Source organism: Rousettus aegyptiacus, unplaced genomic scaffold (genome assembly GCF_014176215.1).
Source record: "Rousettus aegyptiacus isolate mRouAeg1 unplaced genomic scaffold, mRouAeg1.p scaffold_m13_p_13, whole genome shotgun sequence".
Lineage (NCBI taxonomy): Eukaryota > Metazoa > Chordata > Mammalia > Chiroptera > Pteropodidae > Rousettus > Rousettus aegyptiacus.
Genome location: NW_023416288.1, coordinates 37,169,075 through 37,188,667, shown reverse-complemented (window position 1 = coordinate 37,188,667; position 19,593 = coordinate 37,169,075). Strand labels below are relative to the sequence as shown.

At 45.0% G+C, this 19,593-nt stretch overlaps 1 protein-coding gene across 13 annotated transcripts in view; it reads right to left on the bottom strand.

The window, feature by feature from the left end:
* The window catches only part of PLEKHA8 (pleckstrin homology domain containing A8), a 44,346-nt gene extending 25,769 nt beyond the window's left edge, over positions 1-18,577 (bottom strand). For all 13 annotated transcript variants that reach the window (XR_004953945.1, XR_004953943.1, XR_004953944.1 and 10 more), the window contains exons 1-4: positions 18,172-18,577; positions 5,708-5,824; positions 4,643-4,798; positions 3,152-3,276 (exon numbers count right to left, since the gene is read on the bottom strand). Coding sequence is in view for 7 of the 13 variants with exons in the window: in XM_016135966.2 (XP_015991452.2) it covers positions 3,152-3,276; positions 4,643-4,798; positions 5,708-5,824; positions 18,172-18,211 (438 nt within the window). In the remaining 6 variants the exon portion in view is untranslated. The remainder of the gene's footprint in view (positions 1-3,151; positions 3,277-4,642; positions 4,799-5,707; positions 5,825-18,171) is intronic.
* Between the last annotated feature and the right edge of the window lie 1,016 nt (positions 18,578-19,593).

Sequence of the window (19,593 nt, the reverse complement as noted above, 5' to 3'; positions counted from 1 at the left end):
CCCCTCCAAATCATTTTACTTGTTCGGGGTGTTCCTCCTCTAGATGCCGACATTCCTGTGTTGTCCAGGAAACTGAAGTCGCACCGTGACTAGAGCACAGTGACACTCAGTAGTGTTAACGTGGTCAGATTGGGCCCAAATGGAGTCGCTCATCCTAGACGTCATGTGAGCATGGGCCTTCCCAGAAAAGTGAGGCCTCAACTCGCTCATCAGCACTCGCCCGCTCGGCACAAGCTACCAAACCTGGCCCCAAGACGCCCCTTTGCTCCGTATGAGGAGAGTGACCCTGCTTTAACTGACCGGCAAATGCCCGTCTGACTTCCTTGGTCCTGCTCACTTTGGTCTATTAAAGTCACACAGCTTTTCAGAGCTCCCGTCTATCTGCTGGAGTGGATGCTGCCCGATTCACGAATCACTGAACAAAGTCGACGAAATCTTTAAAATCAGTTAAATTTTGTTCTCTAACAACGGCCTCCGTATTTTCCTCCATTTTGTATTTCTAACAAGCTAGCAGGTGACGTTATAACTGGCCACGGAACACTCGGATTTGACATCAGTTACAACGCATGTTTTTTTCATATGTCATGAAGCAATTCTGACACCAGCTGGGTGTCTTACAATTCCACCAAATTCCAACACTCTCTACCTGGAGACAGGGTGAGCTCTCACTGGTTACGAGCTGTCCTACGAGACTGCTCCCCACACCCCACTTCAGACACCAGTGACAATCCGGGTTGTCACCTGTGCTTCTGACTGACGGCTGTAGATTGGGGATTCCAAGGACCCCCCTTTGGCAGTCAATTTATTTGCTGGAGCAGCGTGCAGATCTCAGAAACACCTGACTTACTAGTGACCAGTTTATTACACAGGTATGCACTGCACAAGGATGTTTTGGTCAGCGAGGGACTGCACACAAAACGGTGGTGTACCATCCACCCAGGCGTGTGGCAGGCGACATCACCCAGGTTTGCGTAAGGCAGTCTGTGATGTCCACACAAGGACCACGTCACTCAATGACACATTCCTCAGAAAGTATCCGCCGTTAAGCAGAGCGCAACTGTTAAGAGGATACAAGATTCTTTACATCGTAGAACATGTACTAGTAACAGGATCAGGAACAGCCAAATGAAGAGGTGTACAGGGCAAGGCATGCGGGAATGGGGTCAAGGCTTCCGTGGTACCCACAGAACCATCTCAAAACGGCCCCGCCCTGTTTCTAAGATACTGAACTGCCTTTCAGAGACAACGGACCCAAACTGCAAGTCGTGCGGCCAAGACATGTGCAGAGAGAGAGCTCTGACCTCCAGCTGCACCTGGAACCAAAGTTTTGCACCCCTCATGGAAGCGGAGGACCAGGACATGACCAGAACTGGACACTGGGACGCTGGCAGAAGTGAAGGGCCTCTGGTGCAGGACGACGCAGAGCCGAAGCCGCTCACACAAGGCCGTCGCGAAGCATTCCCATCACGCCTGCCTCTCACCACCCACCTTTGCCTTTAAAACCCTTGTTCAGAAACCACCGCGGGGCGGCGGGGGGGGGGGGGGGGTAGGGTTTTAAGCTACAGCCTCCCGTTCTCCTTGCCTGGCGTTCTTACAGATAAACAGCTGAATTTCTCTACTGCAAACCTCCCTGCCGGGCATTTGGCTTTGGACCCTTGTTTGGGTCCACCTCCCTGAGTCTCCGCATGTTCCCCAACTCGGGAGCTCCCCAAACCCTGTCCTTTGAATGATGGAAGTTTCATTATACAGGCAGGATTGATTAAATCGGTAGCCACTGGTGACTAAATTCGATCTTCAGCCCCTCGTCCCTCCCAGAAGGTCGGGGTGGGGACTGGGACACAGTTTCAACCATCTCATCACATGGTTGGGTGCACCACCAACCAGCCCCCACCCTTAGATGCTGCCCGAAAGTTGCCACATTAACATCACACTCATCACAGGAGACTCTAAGGGTATTAGGAGCTCTGTGTCAGGAACTGGCTGAAAACCAAATATGTATTTCTTTTTAAAATCACAATATCACAACAGCAGGTTCATTATCAAGGCCCCAAGGCACTTACTACAAGCACTTCCTTGAACTGAAAACTGCTGCGGGACGTTCTCCCGTCCCTCTAGACCAGAGCTGCTCCACCTCCGCTTGGGGCTGGCTGTTCCGGAGAGCGGGGGACAGGAGCGGCGCTGCTGCCCACTGAGGGACGTCAAGCAGCATCCCGGCCTCCACCTGCTCGATGCCAAGCAGCAAGCACTCCCTCAGTCTCCAGACGCTGCCCGATGTCTCCGGAGAGCCGCACTGCTCTACACCAGCAGCATCATCCCAAGAACAGGATGTCTTTGCCCCGCGTCCCGCCACCCCACATCAGTCTTGCACACGACAGGCAGTTGCTGAATAAGAGAGCCCAGGAGGAAGTGAATAGAAGTGAGTTAAATCACCCTTATTAGAAAAAAAGCACGTGTACTACTAGCGGCATAGTGTTCTACTACCTGAGAAAAGAAATTTAAAACCATTAATTACATCTACGGATTCATGTCGCAGGCTTTGTTTTCCAGATTTTAAGTTCTTAGAGAGCAGAGCAGAGACTGTGTCTGGTTAATGAGAGCCACTCAAAACATAGCTTAACACCAGACAGATCTTTTAATGTATGTTTTAGGATGAGTGAATGACGACTTTATTAATAAATGTTAAAAATTGTAGTCCTCGCTGCTGATGGAGAGGAAAAAAGCTGTGTATCCATCTTTGAAAGCACTAGTCTATATTTAGGCACAACAATTACTATAGTGGAATAAAATCCTGTTATATAGTTCCATCAAAGGTGACAGACACACATTACTGACAGATAGGATGCTGGCATCTTCGTAGTAATGCCTATAGAAATGGCTCTGCTAGACAGGTAAGATTGTGTTCTAAAGAGTGATATAAACTGGAAGAAATATAGTTTAGGACGTCGGTATTAAATTTAAAAGTTCCAAATGTTAGCAATTAATCAATCTTGAATTCACTCCAGGAAGGAAAAATATATATCTCTCTATATGCTGAAATGCTTCACACGTCTTCTCTTTGTTGAATTTTATTATTTCATTTTATTAAAATCCAAGACGGTCAGGGATGATGAGACGGTAAGCATCCCTGTGGCTAAGAGAAATAATATTTTACCTCAGAACTGGACACACCAGTTGTGGTCACTTCTTTTGTTTTATCCACTTGCTGAACAAGAAGGTCACAGTAGAGTCTTAGTTCCGACATTTTGGTTTTCAAGTTTTCAGTGTTTTCAGCAAACTCTAAATGACAAAATGATGATAAGTCATTATCAAAATGAATAAATGATTTATTAGTTAATATACTATATAACCAGGCAGTGGACTATATAACCTATGCCTAAAGTCAGATGTTTATGGTACGGGTTACAGACAGGATGCAGATGAAGATATGGGAGCAAGAAACACGGAAAGGAGATCCAGTCTGCTGAAGTAATCTGCCTTACTTCTTGAGCCAACGTTTTGCAGGATTAGACAGGGAGAAGGGGAGAGCGTACTTCTGACCGGCTGGCGAGCGAAGGACAGTGAAAGGTTCAGTTTTGGTCCCAGGTCGTTTTCTTTGTCTGTAAATTGGGTCACAGCTATCTACCTGCTATCACAGTGCTCAAAGCTGGGGAGCAGTGTCCTATACTGTGCAATTACCAATGATGAGATGGCTCGTTAATTCAGAGGACCAGGCCGGCCTGTCTGCGCACCTGTGTGCGCACCTGCTGCTCCCCCATCCGCCCGGGGCCTCCAGCCGCCCTGCGCTGAGGGCTCGGTCTTCTCCAAACAAGCACTGGACGTCACCCCGGATCTGAGTCAAAACTGACAGTGTCTAGAATTCACTCCCAATTTATTATTAAAAACACACAGAGAGAAGCCGTTCTGCTGTGGCTACTTGGAGAGTGACGCACATCCGTCACGAGAAAGGTTCCCTGAAACACTTTCCCCAGGGGCCCTCCGCGCCCACCAGGCTCTTCGGGTGTAGGTATGGGGCTCGGCGGCTGGGGGTGGGCAACGAGGGCGCAGGCAGTGAGCCCCGGCACTCCTGACCCTGTCCAGGTACAAAGCTGTGCCGTGGTTCGCAGGAGACCGAATGAGGTCAAGTTAATGAGCATCAGGCAGCGGCAACCTGACAATTAAGCATCCATCCGATCCAAAGGAGAGAGGGGAAGTGGGTGTCGCTGTGGAAGGCCCCCGTTCAGGGCGACTCCGGCTCAGCTCCTCCTCATCAAGGGTAAACTCTGTGCCAGACTGGGTAAACACGGCTTCCTCTCACTCGATTCTTGCGGCAATCCTTCTACTGTAGGTTATTACCTCTTTTTAAAATATGAGGAAACCGAGGATCAGAAACATTCAGCGACATATGCTGAGGTCACAAAGCCAGTAACCTGCAAAACCATGATTTGAATCCAGCTATATCTGGTTCCAAAGTCTGGACTCTTTCCACTGTGATATGCTAAGAAAGAGACTTAGAGACCATGGATTAAATTCCACTGTGTTCTGTGTCATTTGCGTGATACAAAAAGCTGGCCAGGTGGTCAGAAGCAAGATAACAAATGAGGGACCCAGAGGTGCCAGTGGGTGATTCCCAAGGTCCTCGGACCACAGGACAACCAACACTCGCCTTTTTCCTTCTGGGTCCTACTGTCCGTCAGGCAGGCTTTGGCTGAGCCCAGGGCTACAAGCCACCGCTGTCTCTCAGCTACGCTTCTGGCCTTCAGGTAGAAGTACTGCTCCCCAGGGATGATGAGGTCCATGCGTGTATTATCTACAGAATGAACTGGAAGGAAAGCAGAGGGAGGTCAGAAAGCTGGAAGGGTCCTACCCGGGTAGCCTCCACTGCACCCAAATTATTGAGCTCAATGGGTTCCAGTAACTGAAGGCTTCTCCCAAGGGAGGATGCCAGCCCTTGCTACCTCTCCTCTTCATGGATGCTTCTGCTGATGAAGAGGAAAAATCCTGCAACTGACTCCATGGTATCACCGGATTTTGGCCAAAAAAAGAAGAAAAAAAAAAGAACCAAAAAATCACCCAACTCTCCTTAAGATCTTTTATCAGAACACAGAGGGACTCTCTCTTTTGGTGCATGTGTGTGCTGCTTTGAGGTCAAATGGGCTCACATGCCAACAGGTAAGAGTGCACTCTGTCTCCTTGGGTTTACTGGAAAGCAAACCACACTCTCCTTACCCAACACCCCGCCAACCCCCAAAATTCCCTTCTAATCTGCTTCTGAACCACATCTTTTCAGTATGGCTCGTGATTTCCAAAACCAAGAAGCAGAGGGTATGTGGAGGTCTGTTAGGTGTTTGCTTGTTTCGTTTTGAGTACGTGGTGCTGGCCAGAATGAGTGTGTCCTGACTCAAACATAGAAGTGTTTGATGCTGCAGTAAAAAGACTTAAGTTTTGCAATAGCCACTGGCCCCAGGTGGGCAGGTGACTAAGGAATGAACAATAGGGACATGGGTACGTCCACTGCTCTCATTTATTTTGACTACTTTTTAAACCAACCTTGGAAAAACTGGCCACAGTTTTAGGTCTTATTTGCAAGGCTTTCTTTTGCGATATAACACTATGTATTTTTGTCTGCACTCCAGGAGCAGCAGAGAACGGCACACAGAGCCTAGGGCTTCTATGTTTTGGGGGCGGGGGAGACAGAAAAATAAAACCTGCAGCTCTCTTGGTTTCTCACCTTGAATTTCACAGACTGCCATTTGGATGCTCCCTTTGCAACCTTTCCAGGCGTCTTCGGGGGAATCGTAATAGGACAATATCCCCCCACAGAGCAGGAACCATCGAGGCTGCCAACCTGAAACCAGAAGCAGGAGCTGGGCTCAGGGACTGCCTGGGCCTGAGGCGCCTCCCAGCACGCAGGCCCAGGGTCTGACCGCGGACGCCGCCCGCCTCCACCCCCACGCCCCAAAGCAAGGCTGCAAGAAGTTCTGAAAGTAGCTAGCAAACAATAATAGTAACTGAAACAATAAGTTCCCTGTGACAGGTTCGAGTTATTTACCTAGAAGTTACAATTACACCAGGGGAAGTTAAACAGCTAATACCGTTTTCTGCAGATTGTAACTACAAAAAACTATGACTAAGAGCCACCTTTCTTTAAAGCATAAAGTTCCTGGAATTTCCGAAGGCACGTGAAGAGACCACAGAAACCTCATTCACATTGTGAACCCAAGTCTCATTTAAAGGCAGAGTCCAGAGAAGTACTGGGACACACTGTTCTCTCATGATGAAGCTCACATACAGCGCGAGAATGATGAATTCTATGAGGAAAGTGGCATGAATGATAAAGGGGTCATTAATCAACCCACTTCTTGTTTTAAATTAATCTGAAGTTACTTTGGTTGGTATATGATGGCTGATTTTATTATCGACTGGGCTGACCAGACAGCGGGCACAACATTGTTTCTAGGTGTGTGGGTGAGGGTGTCTCTGGGAGAGATTAGCATTTGAATCTGTAGACTGAGTGAACAAGATGGCTCTCAGCAATGCAGGGGAGCAACCCGCAATCTACTGTGGCCATAAGCACAGCAAAACGGCAGAGTAAGGCTGCATTTGTTCTCTGCTTGAGCTGAGACATCCGTCCATCTTCTGCCCTGGTACACTGGCACTCCTGGTTCTGGGCTCTTTGGACTCGGACCAGGCCTTTCCACCCTGCCCCACAACTGCCCGTTCTCAGGCCTTGGAACTCAGTAATTGCGTCACCAACTTTCTTAGTTCTCCGGCTTGCAGACAGCAGACTCTGGGACCTCTACTCTCCATAACTGCATGTAACAAACCTCCGCACACATCTCATTACTTCTGTTTCTCTGGAGAAGCCCGGCTAATATACTGGGAAATGACAAAGTATTCCGGGGCACTTAAGGGTAGACGGAAACCGTGGGTCTGTGCCAGTCCCCGCTCCCTTAGATTAACATCAGACTATCTTCCTGTCCAACCCCCACTCCCTCTCTTGCCATCCTCCGCTGGAGATGGAATGTGGTGTCAGCCAAATGCCCTGCTTGGGAGGATTAAACAAGAAACTTCGACAAGCAGGAAGAAGTTTTAGCTCATGTCAACTACCGCTGCTAAGGATGGGGTAGGAGAATAAAAGCATTTAAATGCCAGTTTCACATGCTTTGCATTATCCTGGATTACTTCACCATAGGGAGTATAATGGACATTTATTTTTGGCGCCCTGGCATCCGACCCCCCACCCCCACCCCGCCACACACACACATTTCTAGTATTTAAAACCCTGTTTCCACACTCTAGCCATGTAGTGTGGGTGTGGTTGACCAGCTCCAGGGTGGAATGTGATTCAGGCTCAAATGGATCTTCACATCCTCTGCCCTCAATGATCCACTCCGTGATGGCAAAGTACCAACCAGAGATGATGCTGGGACTTTTGCTGGGATTGGGAAAAAATGGAAGAGAAATGGAGACACTCTCTCTCTCTCTCTCTCTTTTTTTTTGGCTGGGGAGGGAGGGCGTCTTAAAGATGTTTGTGTGGAGCTGCTGGGAGTCACTTGGACATCAAATGGGACCTAAACATGATTTGCACCTAAAGGGAAGGGATGGGAGGACTTCGAGGAGGCAGGAAAAGGATGCAAATCTACATGACAGTTTTTGAACACATCAATCAGACCATGTCATACCCACAGATAAGAAACACTCCAGACCTTCAGTTAAGTGAGCCAATAAATACCTCGCTAAATGCAGAAAAAGCAAGCACTTGACGAAGTCTAACACCCTTTCATAATAAAAAGGCTCAATCAACTAGGAGCAGAAGGGGACTACTTCAACCTGATTGAAGGCACAGCTACCATCGTACTTAATGACTAAAGACTGGATGCTTTCCTCCAGATATCAGGAACGAGATAAGGATGCTTGCTCTCACCACTTCTTTTCAACATTGTGTTTTACTCAGCAGCCTTGTGAAAAGTAGCTCATCTGAACACATCGCTAAAATAAACAACAACAACAAACAACAAAAAACACTGTACCCCATTAAAAAGACACTTAAATTTTTGAAAAATATTTATTTCTAAATTGGCACACAGTAAAATTTCTTCTTTGGTTAACAATTCTGAGTTTTGATAAGTGCATAGTCCTCTAACCACCACAATGATCAAAATGCAGAAAAATTCCATTATCTTCTCCTCAAAATTCCTGTGGTACTCCTTTGCAGGTGAGCCCTACTCCCACCCACACATACTTTATTCCTGCCAATCACTATTGTGTTTTCGTATTAAGTTGAAAATATTTTCTAATTTCCTTGAAGACTTCCTCTTTGACCCACGGGTTACTTAGAAGTGTACTGTTTAATTTCCTAACATTTGGCCATTTCTCACATCTTTCTGTCATTGTTTTCTATTTTACTTTTATCAAAGACACAGAACATTCTTTTAAATTTGGCAGATTTTCTACTGCAGTCCACAACATGGTCGATCTTGCTCAATGTCCCGCATGCATTTGAAAAATGCAGTATTCTGCTGTTGTTGAGATTATTCTAAAATATCAATTAGGTCAAGTTGGTTGACAGTGTTCAGATCTTCTAAATATTTGGTTAACTTACTGTCTACTTGTTCTACGGATTCCTGAGGGAATGTCAAAGTTTCCATGTATAATTGTGGATCTATTTCTCCTTTCATTTCTATCAGTTTTTGCTTCACATATTTTGACCTTCTGGTTTTAGCCATATATACTTTAGAATTCCCGTCTATTTGATGAATTGGCCCTTTTATAATTATGTGATGTCTTCTTTATTCCTTGCAATTTTCCCTGTTCGAAAGTCTACTTTGTTTAATACTGATGTGGCCGATCCACCTTTCTTTTGAATTTTTTTGCTATATCTCTTAGAACCACCTTAGTTGTTCTAAGGTTTATGAACCACAATCTCTAGAAGGGGGAGAAGAGCTGGGGAGTGGAGAGAAACACATATTTAACTTTTCGGCCTACTTAAGAATTAATATTTTACCATTTCAAGTCCTTTTAGCCATAGATATAATTTGTATTGCATCTAATTAAGAGAAAATCCCCGCCGATGACTCTTGCTTCTAGCAGTCACACACGGTTAGAAGAACTTGAGAGACAAAAAGTCTGTTCCATTTACCCAGATGGGTATCACTTCTGCTGCTCTTCCTTCAATCCTGATGTTCTGAATTTACCCCGGTACCATCTTCCTTCACCTTAGAGAACTGCCTGCCTTTAAGCCGTGTCTTGACTAGAGTTTTCTTCTAAGGACGTTATTTTACCTTAACTTTTGAAGGGTACTCCACCGGATATAGAATTCTGTGTTGACAATTCTCGTCTCTCAGCAGTTCAGAGATGTTCCACTATCTTCCAGGCTCCATGTTTTCCAATAAGAAACCCCAGAGAGTGCGATGTTGTTTCCCCATATGTAGCTTTCTATCTCTTGCTGCTTCTGAGATTTTTTTTTTCTCCAGTTTTCAGCAGTTTCATTATATGTATGGGTATCTCTTTGAGTTTATATTGCTTGGAATTTGTTGAGTTACGTGATTCTGTAAATTAGTAATTTTCACCTAATTGGGGAAGTCTTTTTCAAGACCTTTTCCTCCACCAATGTCTTCCTCCTTTCCTCTTTTCCTTTCTCTGCCAGAAGGTTAGATCTTCTGCTGTTGTCCCACGGGTCTCTGTAGTTTTACTCATTTTTCCCTCAGTGTTTTTTTCTCTCCATCCTTCAGACTGGATAATTTCTATTGACGTCTCTTCAAGTTCGCTGGTTCTTTCCTGTGTCATCTGTATTCTTTTGAGCCCATCTACTGAGTTATTTTAATTTTGAACATTGTACATTTTTAGTTCTAAAATGTCCATTTAGTTCTTTTCAATGGTTTATATTTTTCTTCCAGGAATCTCTACCTTTTCATGTTTCAAGAGTGTTCATCTTTATCATGTTGGTAGTTCAAGTTTAGTCTTCCCTCCCCAGTCTGCCTGTTATTTACTTTTTAGAGTGCTCGGATAGTTGCTTTTAGTATTTTGTTTAGCGTTTTTAGTTATACTCAGTGTGAGGCTACAGTGGGCTCACACCACCCCGGCCCCCAGACGACACCATCAACGAGAACAAGCAGCAGGGTGTCCACTGAGTGAACTGTCGGTGAGGACACACCGCTCTGCCTAGAACCCACCAGGCTTTCTTCAGAATGTTTGCCAGTCAGGTGCTAGGGGAAAACAGTTTGTAATCTTACCGTTTAATAGAAAAAGAAAAAAAAAAACATTACTACATTGTGAATTTTTAAAAGTCCATAATGAAATGCTGTTGTGGAGAAAAGCGAAAAACATAGGAAGGGGCTATTTACATCCTTTTGTAGAAAATTAAGCCAAAAGTAAAAAAATAAAATAAAATAAAGGAAAGGTGCTTTTTCAACAACTGCAAGAGAAAAAACAGTGACCATAATTAGGCTGGTATAGAACAAAAGAAGCAGAGGGGTGAATAAGTTCCTAACTTCTTTCAGCTTTAGTTTCTTTTCTACAGAATTACAGCATGAGCTTAATAGCGTCTCGTAGTTTCGGCTTTCAAAATATGCGAATCTCTATCTTAATACAAAATAACAGGGAAGTCAATTCTTTCATGGAACCAATTTCAAGAGAAAGTGACTAATGTATAGAAAATAAAGTGAGATTAAATCTCGCGATAGGATTGACAATCTCTCTTAAGAGATGAGTCAAGACTTAATTTATTTACCACAAAGTATGACTGCTGTGTTCATAATTAATATATAATATACGATGGTCGTAATATATATATAAGATGGCTGTAATATATTACATATGGATGTTAAAAGAACTAAATGAAACAAAGCACAGTTATTGACCCCTGGCGGCCAGGGCCCCGGTGTTTTACACTGTCCAACCCTGGTGCTCAGTCATACGCTACTAGAGCCCTCCCCATAACTTGGCTCTCCCGGGGGAGCTCCGACGGGAAAGATAGTGGATAACAAAGCCTTGGGTTCTTCTGCCAGGTCAGTCAGTAAGAATTTTGCTATAGCTGGGGAGCAGGGAAGAAGAAGAGACACCCCTAATAGTAACAGATAATAACCAAGCATTAGTTAAATTATAGGCTTCGTAATTTACCATTAATTAATTCGCAAAGCATTTTTTTTTTTTTTTGAGCACTTATAATTTGCTGGGCTTGGTGATGTACAGAAAAGAAGATCCCAGCCCTCAGACAGGGACAATCCGCTGGGGAGTCAGGCACGCACATGGTGAGGAGACTATAATTACAACATATATCGAATTCTCTTTAGGACCCGCTGTTAGAGCCTGCTGTAAACACCTCTCCTGTGTGCTCTGGGCTTCCAAGCTGGGTATTTATTTGCTACGTTCATTTGTTCTGGGCAATGCCTCTTCTGTGTCCCACCAGCACTTAACCCAGTAGAACAGAACCAAGAAACTCTGGTTCAAGTTCAGCCTCATAACGACCAGATGTGTCATCTTGAGCACATCACTAAATTCCGCCGGCCACACCAATTCTAAACTCTCAGGCTTGGCTTGGTTTAGTAACCAAATCCCAGCCCAACACCACTCAGTACTTCCTCCTGCTCCCCTTTTTGAGTCCTGCTGGTTTTTTCACTGAGGGTCACTTCTGCTCCCTCCCCTTCCCCCTTTAGTCAGGCCAATTCCACCCACCGTTTGGTCCCACCTCCTCCATGAAGTTTTACCTGACCACTCTGAAAGAGGATTCTCTACATGTTTCTTGACGAAGGTGTGCCTGTTTGCTTTGACCAGTTTTATACCTTCCTCACATAATTACTTTCTTCTGCACTAATTTCCGGCTGTTTGCCCTGGCCTCAGCAATTGAAGGGCTGGTCTCCAACCAAACAGTATGCACTGGCCAACAGAGGCAGAAAGGCAACGGGACATCTGTGATGCCAAACTGGATGACCAAAGGCTAACATTCCAGCCTGCCAGGGGGCCGCAAATTTGCCTTTAAAATTCCAGTAAAGACACCAGACAATGATAGGTGACATCTAACTGAACCTAGGGACCAGCCATATGCAATGTAGTCTCTAAGCCTTATCAAGACACAGCCTCAGAACAACTACATAAAAGCTTAAAGGTCAAAATCGTGATTTTAGCTGGAAGAGCATTTTCATAGTTAAGTAGAATTTCCATTAGGCTATGATCTCCTTGAGAACAAGGACTGCATCTTACTCAAAACAGTATCCCCAACACCCACACAGGTCTGGTAAGAAGCTGATGTGCAGTGTTTCTTGAATGAATGAATGAATGAATGAATGATTGGGAGCTATTAGTGTTGAAACCATTCCTCTGGTATTTAAAAACCAAGTCAGCGCCTTGTTTTGGAGTGTCTAGGAACGATTCTATCTGAAGGACATGAGGTAGATTCTTAAGCAAATAATATTTTGCTTCATCTGATGTGACAGGAATATTGAGAAAGGTCAGCCCTCTCTCTGCTTAACTCTATAGGTTTTACCCATTTCTTCATCTCTCCTGGTCCTGTCATGCCCTGCACAAGCCAATGTGAAGTGGATCCGGAGAAAGAAATGCCCAAGCATCACGGTATTTTTTGGACTTACCCTCCTTGTTGTCTCGTTCGTCTGTCTTTTATTCAGTGACAGCTCCACTGCCTATTTTTCTGCCTGTCTCAAATCTATTCCTAATGGAATTTAACTGGCTTTTGCTCAATTCTAAACAAGATAAAAGTAATGGTAACAGGAAGTGGTAAGAATTAAACGCTGACAGTACAGTCCAAGAACAAAGGTTCCCAGGCTTCTTCAGTCCACAGACCATTTCAACGACATGAGACTCCATGACCCACTCCCAAAATCTTCCAACCACATCACACATCAAAACCAACGGGAAGATGGGTGCAGCTTTTGACAGAACGGCAATGAGGCTATGGTCTAACGCCTCTTATGTTCCTTAACAAGAATTAATTTTTGCCGGAAACAAAAGTACAGACCAGTGATATGCAGAATCACATGATCTGTAATCGTCATTCATCCAAAGATGACTGCCACAGGACTGTAGTGTCAATGCTGAAATCCTAATGGTTTATTTGAATCTTTTCCTTTATACTTGACATCTATCCAATTTCCAAAGGTAGTATTTAAGAAATTCAAAATATATATACTCTTGGAAGCCACAGGAACTACAATTTGCATAAAGGCAATACAAACTGAATTTTTTGGCATCATTAATCAAAACAGCTATCCAATTAACCCACCCCTAAGTGAACTATGTACCAGGCAGGTTCATATATATGTTATCTGCTTTATCTTCATAACAAATCTTGTATGGCTATTATTCTTGCTGTCATCTTAAAACTGAGGCTCAGGGTTCTTAAGTAACTTGCTTGGGTTTCTGCACTAGTAAGTAACAGAGCTGAGGTCTGAACTCAGGGCTTTCTGACTCCCTTTTGCACGTAGGCATTTAAATATCCTGGCTCATGGCCCTATCACTAACACCAGACATAAGTAAAGAGGTGTACACTGAACATCTAGGTGCGAAGAATAAAGTTGTACCCTTACTTCACACCATACATAAAAATTAATTCAAAATGTATCAAAGACCTAAATGTAAGAGCTAAAACTATAAAAACTTTTGGAAAAACCACAGGAGTAAATCCTCATGACCTTGGATTAGGTAATAGTCTTAAAATATGACACTAAAAGCACAAGCTAATAAAACAAACAAACAAAAAAACCTGATAAAATAGACAACAAAATTAAAAACTTTTGTGATGCAAACGAGACCATCAAGAAAGTGAAAGACAACTTACAGAATAGGAAAAGATATTTGCAAATCTTCTATCTGATAAGGAACTCATTCAGAATAAAGAACTCTTACAATTCTACAGTGAAAAAATAAACTCAATTAACAAACGAGTAAAGGCTGTGAACAGATATTTCTCCAAAAAAGATAGACACATGGCTAATAAGTACATAAAAAGATGATCAACATCATTAGTCATTAGGGAAAAGAAAAATCAAAACCACAGTGAGATACCACTTCAACTCACCAGGATGGGTATAATTAAAAAGACAGACAATAACAAGTGTTGGTGAGGATGTGGAGAAACAGGAATCTTCTTTCATTACTAAGAATAATGAAAAATGGTGCAGCCACTTTGGAAAACAGTCTGGCAGTTGTCCAAACTGTTAAACAAATAGTTACCATAAAACCCAGCAATTACACTGCTAGGTTTATATTCAAGAGAAATGAAAACACATCCACATAAAAACCTAACACAAATGTTCGCAGCACCATTATTCATAATCGAAACAATGGAGCAACTCAAATATCCCTAAACTGATGAATGGGTAAACAAAATGCGGTATATCCATACCATAGAATATTATTTGTTAATAACAAGGAGTAGTGATACATGCTAGAAAAATAATGAATCCAAAAAACATTATGCTAGGTAAAAGAAGTCGGTCACAACAGCCCACATAATGTATGACTCCTTCTACACGAAATGTATGGAAAAGGCAAACTCATGCAGACAGAGATTCATGGTTTCCCAGGGCAAGAGGGGTTGAGGTGGCAGTGACTGCTGACAGGTACTGGGTTCTTTTGAAGATAAAGCAAATGTTTTAAAATTGTTATGGTGATGGTTATACTCTGTAAATATACTAAAAACCACTGACTAGTCCACTTTAGATGGGTGAAATTTATGATAGCTGAATTATCTCAACGAAGATGTTAAACGAATGAACAAGGCTGACCAGCAGCCATGCGACGATGAGAAGCCTGCTCTTGATCACTCACATTCTAGATATTCTCTTGACACTGTCTCCACAGCACAAAGATACAAGAGTCACCTTCCTCCACCTGGGAACTGGAGGGTAAGCAAAATTAGCACACCTCCTCAGACAACCATCTTGTCAGCGTGATTTAAACTTTTGTCATTGTTGAAATGCAGCGTTGCAATGTGCTTATGGCCCGACCTGCCCACGGGGCCCGAGAAGCCTGCAGCCCTCCTCCTGCCTGCTGAGTGAGCAGGAGAGGGACCTAAAACTACAAAGCAGACCGCTCACGTAAGGCTCAGAAACTTTCCTCACGACAAAACAAGCGCACAACACTGGGCAAAGTCGTCCTCACTTCTGAACTCCACCCCACTTTCCACCCCCAAATAGTCTGCTATTCTAGGTCAACATACTTTAAATATAGGTGCATTATGAATCAGCTAGCATTATATAATGACCAAGCAGGAAGGACCTTTAAAAGTATTATGTAATGGAGCACCGACTATGGAGCCACTTACTATCTGCGTGACCTTGGGCCAGCACCTTTCTGTGTCTCAACGTCGTTATCTGAAAGATGGTAATAATAAAGGCAACTGCTTCCTAAAATTGCTGTGAAGATTACATGAGTTGATCCGTGTAAAATGTTTAGAATAGTGCCTGGAACATTATAAGTGTTAAGTTTTTTACTATCCTTATAAATATTAACTTGTAAGTCTTATCTTTTTTTTATGGAGGAAGACATGTACAGCTCAGAACGGTAAAGTGACTGCAGATGACAGTAATAAAGCTGGTATCAGACTTTAGGTATCTGACTCCTCAACTCGTGTTCTACTACAGAGCATTAACGTATAACCGTGCGTATGTAACATCCCTTGATGAACTTTTAGGGCTTGAAAGATGCAAATAATAAACAAATAGTGCCCAGCACTATGTCTCACACAATATGAATGTGGAATAGTGAATCCGTTCCCTTTTCGCTGAAAGTTTAATCTTTTAATATCTGGAGAGGGTTTGACAGTAAATCTCAGAATGTCCAATGTTCTGCTGCTCAAAAGGCAGGAAGGCTCAGGACTGTAAAAGAAAATATACATAAACTTCCCCCCCACCCCCATTTTCCTCTGAAGGAGCACCTGAATATGCTTAGTGTATCAAGGAAAAGATACTTTTCTTCTTTTCTCTTTCTGTATTTTAGTGGTACATCACACTGCCAATTTAGATGCTATCCTTGGGGTCTGATGTTTTCAACTTTTAGTAATTGATATATATTAGTTTAATTCAAGAGGCAAGAGCTGCTCCCAAAATAACTACATTATTTAGTAAAATACAATAAATCCAGCCAAGGTAAGCTTTTAAACAATTTTATCATTTCTGTCTCTCTGAGTTTGTCATGAACGTTCACACTAGGCTCTATGAAGAGACTAACTCGCATAGAAACAAGAATGCATTTGTTTGTCCTAGGCGATTACTGTTCCTTTCCAAAGCAAATTTATCTTCTAATGAAAGAGAACATGCTGAACTTAACTCTAAGTATAGGCAGGAAGAGTACCCAGTGGTGTGACGGGCCTCTGTGAACAGTGTGCCCACAGGGTCAAGGGAACGAGCAGTGTGGTGTGCGGATGGCTGCCTCTGGCAACGACGCCTCTTCTGCAGGGCTTACACCCTGGCATCACCTGCAGAATTCACTTCTCTTAGTTGGAGGAGAAGAAAGTAGACTCTTTTCCAACAGAACAGATGCTACAGGCATTACGTGATAAAGATTCCAAAAGATCCTCCTAGAGGAGTTTTGCTTTATTGAAAGATAACACAAAAGCAGCTGGGGTGTGGGGGAGAAGCAGCATTCCAAGGCCAGACAGTGGGTACTTTCCCAAGAGACTAAATTTTCTATGCAGAACAAAGAGGAGGAAAAAAACAGAGACCAAAAAAAGAGAGGGGTAGATGGAAAAAAGAAGGAAGAGCATTGAGAATGAAAGAAAAAAAGTTACAAGCACATGTGATGGAAAAGAGTGAAAAACCAGAAACTAAATTTTACTCGAGAGCCTAAGAGCCATACATCTCAGAGCTTGGAGAGACCTCAGAAGGAAAATTACCTGATCAAGCATCCTCCCTATAGCTTGGAGAGCGTTAAGCAGCCTCTGACATTCCTGGAGCCCAGCCACGAGTTATCTGTATCTAACATAACTGCCTGACATCAATGGAGGTCACTAGAACAAAGACCAGGTCTTCTAAAACAACTCTCCCTCATTCAGTCTCTACTAATGATTACAAGAAAAATAAACACCTCGCTTCTCACCGAACTACGCACAAGGAAGAGGTTCTGGGTACACCCAACAGGTGCACTCATGGCTGTGCCTTATAACCTCACCCGAATCACCATGCCACCTGAGCCTCCCAGACGCATCTGTCCCTAAAACACCCTAGGGCATTACCACACTACAGCCTTTAAAAAACTCCTTTTAGGAAGGATAGAAAGATTTATTTCCCTCACTTTAGGAAACAGGGGAAATATTTCTGGTCTTGAATACATTGCCATTAGAATGAAAAGTGCCTAGCTATTTCTCATAATAAAAAGTTTAATTCCAAAAAAGTGTCTACCAGTTTCCAGCATACAGAAGGCTTTTACTAAATACTGGTTGCACGAATAGGAAAAAAAAAAAAAAAAAGCAAGCTTGTTCTGAATCATATTCACAGCTGAAGAATAGTCATGACCTTCGCAAGAAAAGAAAGAAGTATATACTTCCACAAATTGGAAAGGGGGCTGGGTTTAAGCCACTCTGCTCAGCAGAGCAAGAAAACAGTCGCTAATATTTGCATTGATTTAATGGAAATTTCTGAGTACGTACAGCAAAAAGAAATGCTTAGTACGAAAACCAAAAACCTTGTGCAAACCTGGAAGCTCTGAAACTGCTGAGATGGAACTCTGTCTGAAACCTCTGTCTGCACGCAGGTGACGGTGACAAAAGCAAAAGTGTTTGCACTGGGGACTTTGTTTGGAAAAGGACTTCTGACTTGTAGAATTCCAGGTTACTGCGGCCATTCCTTTGAACCCTTCCAACCCAACTGCTGGCCAGGCGAGACCAGATCCTCCGTCAGAATTCGAGAGGCTCCCAGGGGACCCTCCGGCGGAAGCCAGCGCCCCCCCTGCCGATGACACGGAGGTCAGCGTGCCTTTCAAGTCTCCCCAAATCTCGGGATTTCGTAGCTTTGCTTGAAGTGAAAGGGGCTGCGCCTGCTCTCGCCCAGCCCCAACGGGGGATGTGTCCGTACGGCACGGGGGACACGGTCGTGTGAGAACGGCTTTGGGGAGATACTCCTGGTCCGCAGGGGTCTCTGCGGTCCCAGGCGGGGCCGCGACCCCGAGCCCCGCGAGGCGCGTCCCGACGCCGCCCGCCCGGCGCTCAGACAAAGGAGCGCGGCGGACGCGCCCCCCACTCACCGCTCAGGTAGTTGGTCCACTTGTACAGCACCCCCTCCATGGCGCCCGCGGCCCCTCGGCGCGCGCCGCGCCGCGGCCGCCCTCCGTCGCTCGCCGGCCCTCTCACCGCCCCAGGCCCCTGGCGGCGCGCAGCGCCGGCAGCAGGGGCATCTCCCGGCGCTGCCGAGCCGCCCCCTCGCGGCGTCCCGTCCCGGCGCGGGGCCGCCCGGCGGGGCTCACATCGTCGGCCCGGAGGCGGGGTCACTGCGGCGGCCTCGGCGCGAGAGGGCGCGACCCGGCCGCTGCGCCTCGGCCAGGAGGCCAAGGCGCTGGGTGGGCCCGAGGGGCGGCTGGAGCCTTCCCAGAGCCGCAGGCGAGGCGCGGGTCGCCGGCAGCGCCACCGCGCGCTGAGTCCGCGACCCGCCGGGCCCGGGGCCCGCTCGCGCATGCCCAGTGCGGCGCTCACGCGCAGGTTCCCCAAATCCACTCCCGGCTTTGGCGGCGACGGCGGAGGCGGGGCCGGCCGAGCCGCAGAGGCCCTCGGGGAAATCGAGTCCTGGGCGGCGAGCTGGGGAGTCAGCCTCCAGAGGGGAGGCGGGAAGCTTCTGAGACGAGTGTGGACACACTCCGGACTGTTAATGAGGCCGTGGTGGGGTCGAGTCCCACCTCCCGATGTTTGGGGGTCAACGTGGCCTCTTAGGGTGTCCCCTGGGTTCCGGTCCTCAATCGATTTCAAGGCTGTCTAATTGATCCCATACACTCGAGGTACCCAACAATAGGGCATGCGGAGAGGATAGGAATTTCACGATAGTATACCGTGTGGCCGGTGTAAATGGGTGTTGTCTAAACACAAAGTCCTGGCTGCCGAAGTGCGCTGGCATTACCTAGGAGCTTGTCAGACTTGCAGAACCTCGCCTCTAGTCCAGACCTCCGGAATTGAAATTTGCATTTTAACAAGATCCCCAGGGGATTCTTATGCACAAGAAAGCGTGAGAAAGTACTGTGCTAAGGATATTTGAGCAGAGAAAAATGTTAACTACAGATTAAGTGAAAAGAGCAAGTTAGGAAACAGAGTGTACAATGTAACCCAAATTACTTTAGGCATTAGTTACTGAAGCATGCACCAAATATTAGCATGGTTATTTGAGGGTGGCCTTATAGACGACCTTTTCTTTCTTCTTTAGTGTAAGATAGCCGTACTTAGCAAATAAAAATACAGAACACTTCGTTGTTTTATCTGAAATTCAAATTTAATTCGGCTCCTGTATTCTAAATAGAAACCCTACTCCAATGCTTTCCAGCTTCTTCCATTAGACTGTAATTAGTGAACATGTATTGCTTTTGAAATTAGATGAAAAAAATGTAAACAAAAAATTTTAACTAAGATGAGCCTTTATAACTCGTAGCCGTGATTGTGATTTCTTTTTTAAAGCGGAGGTTTGC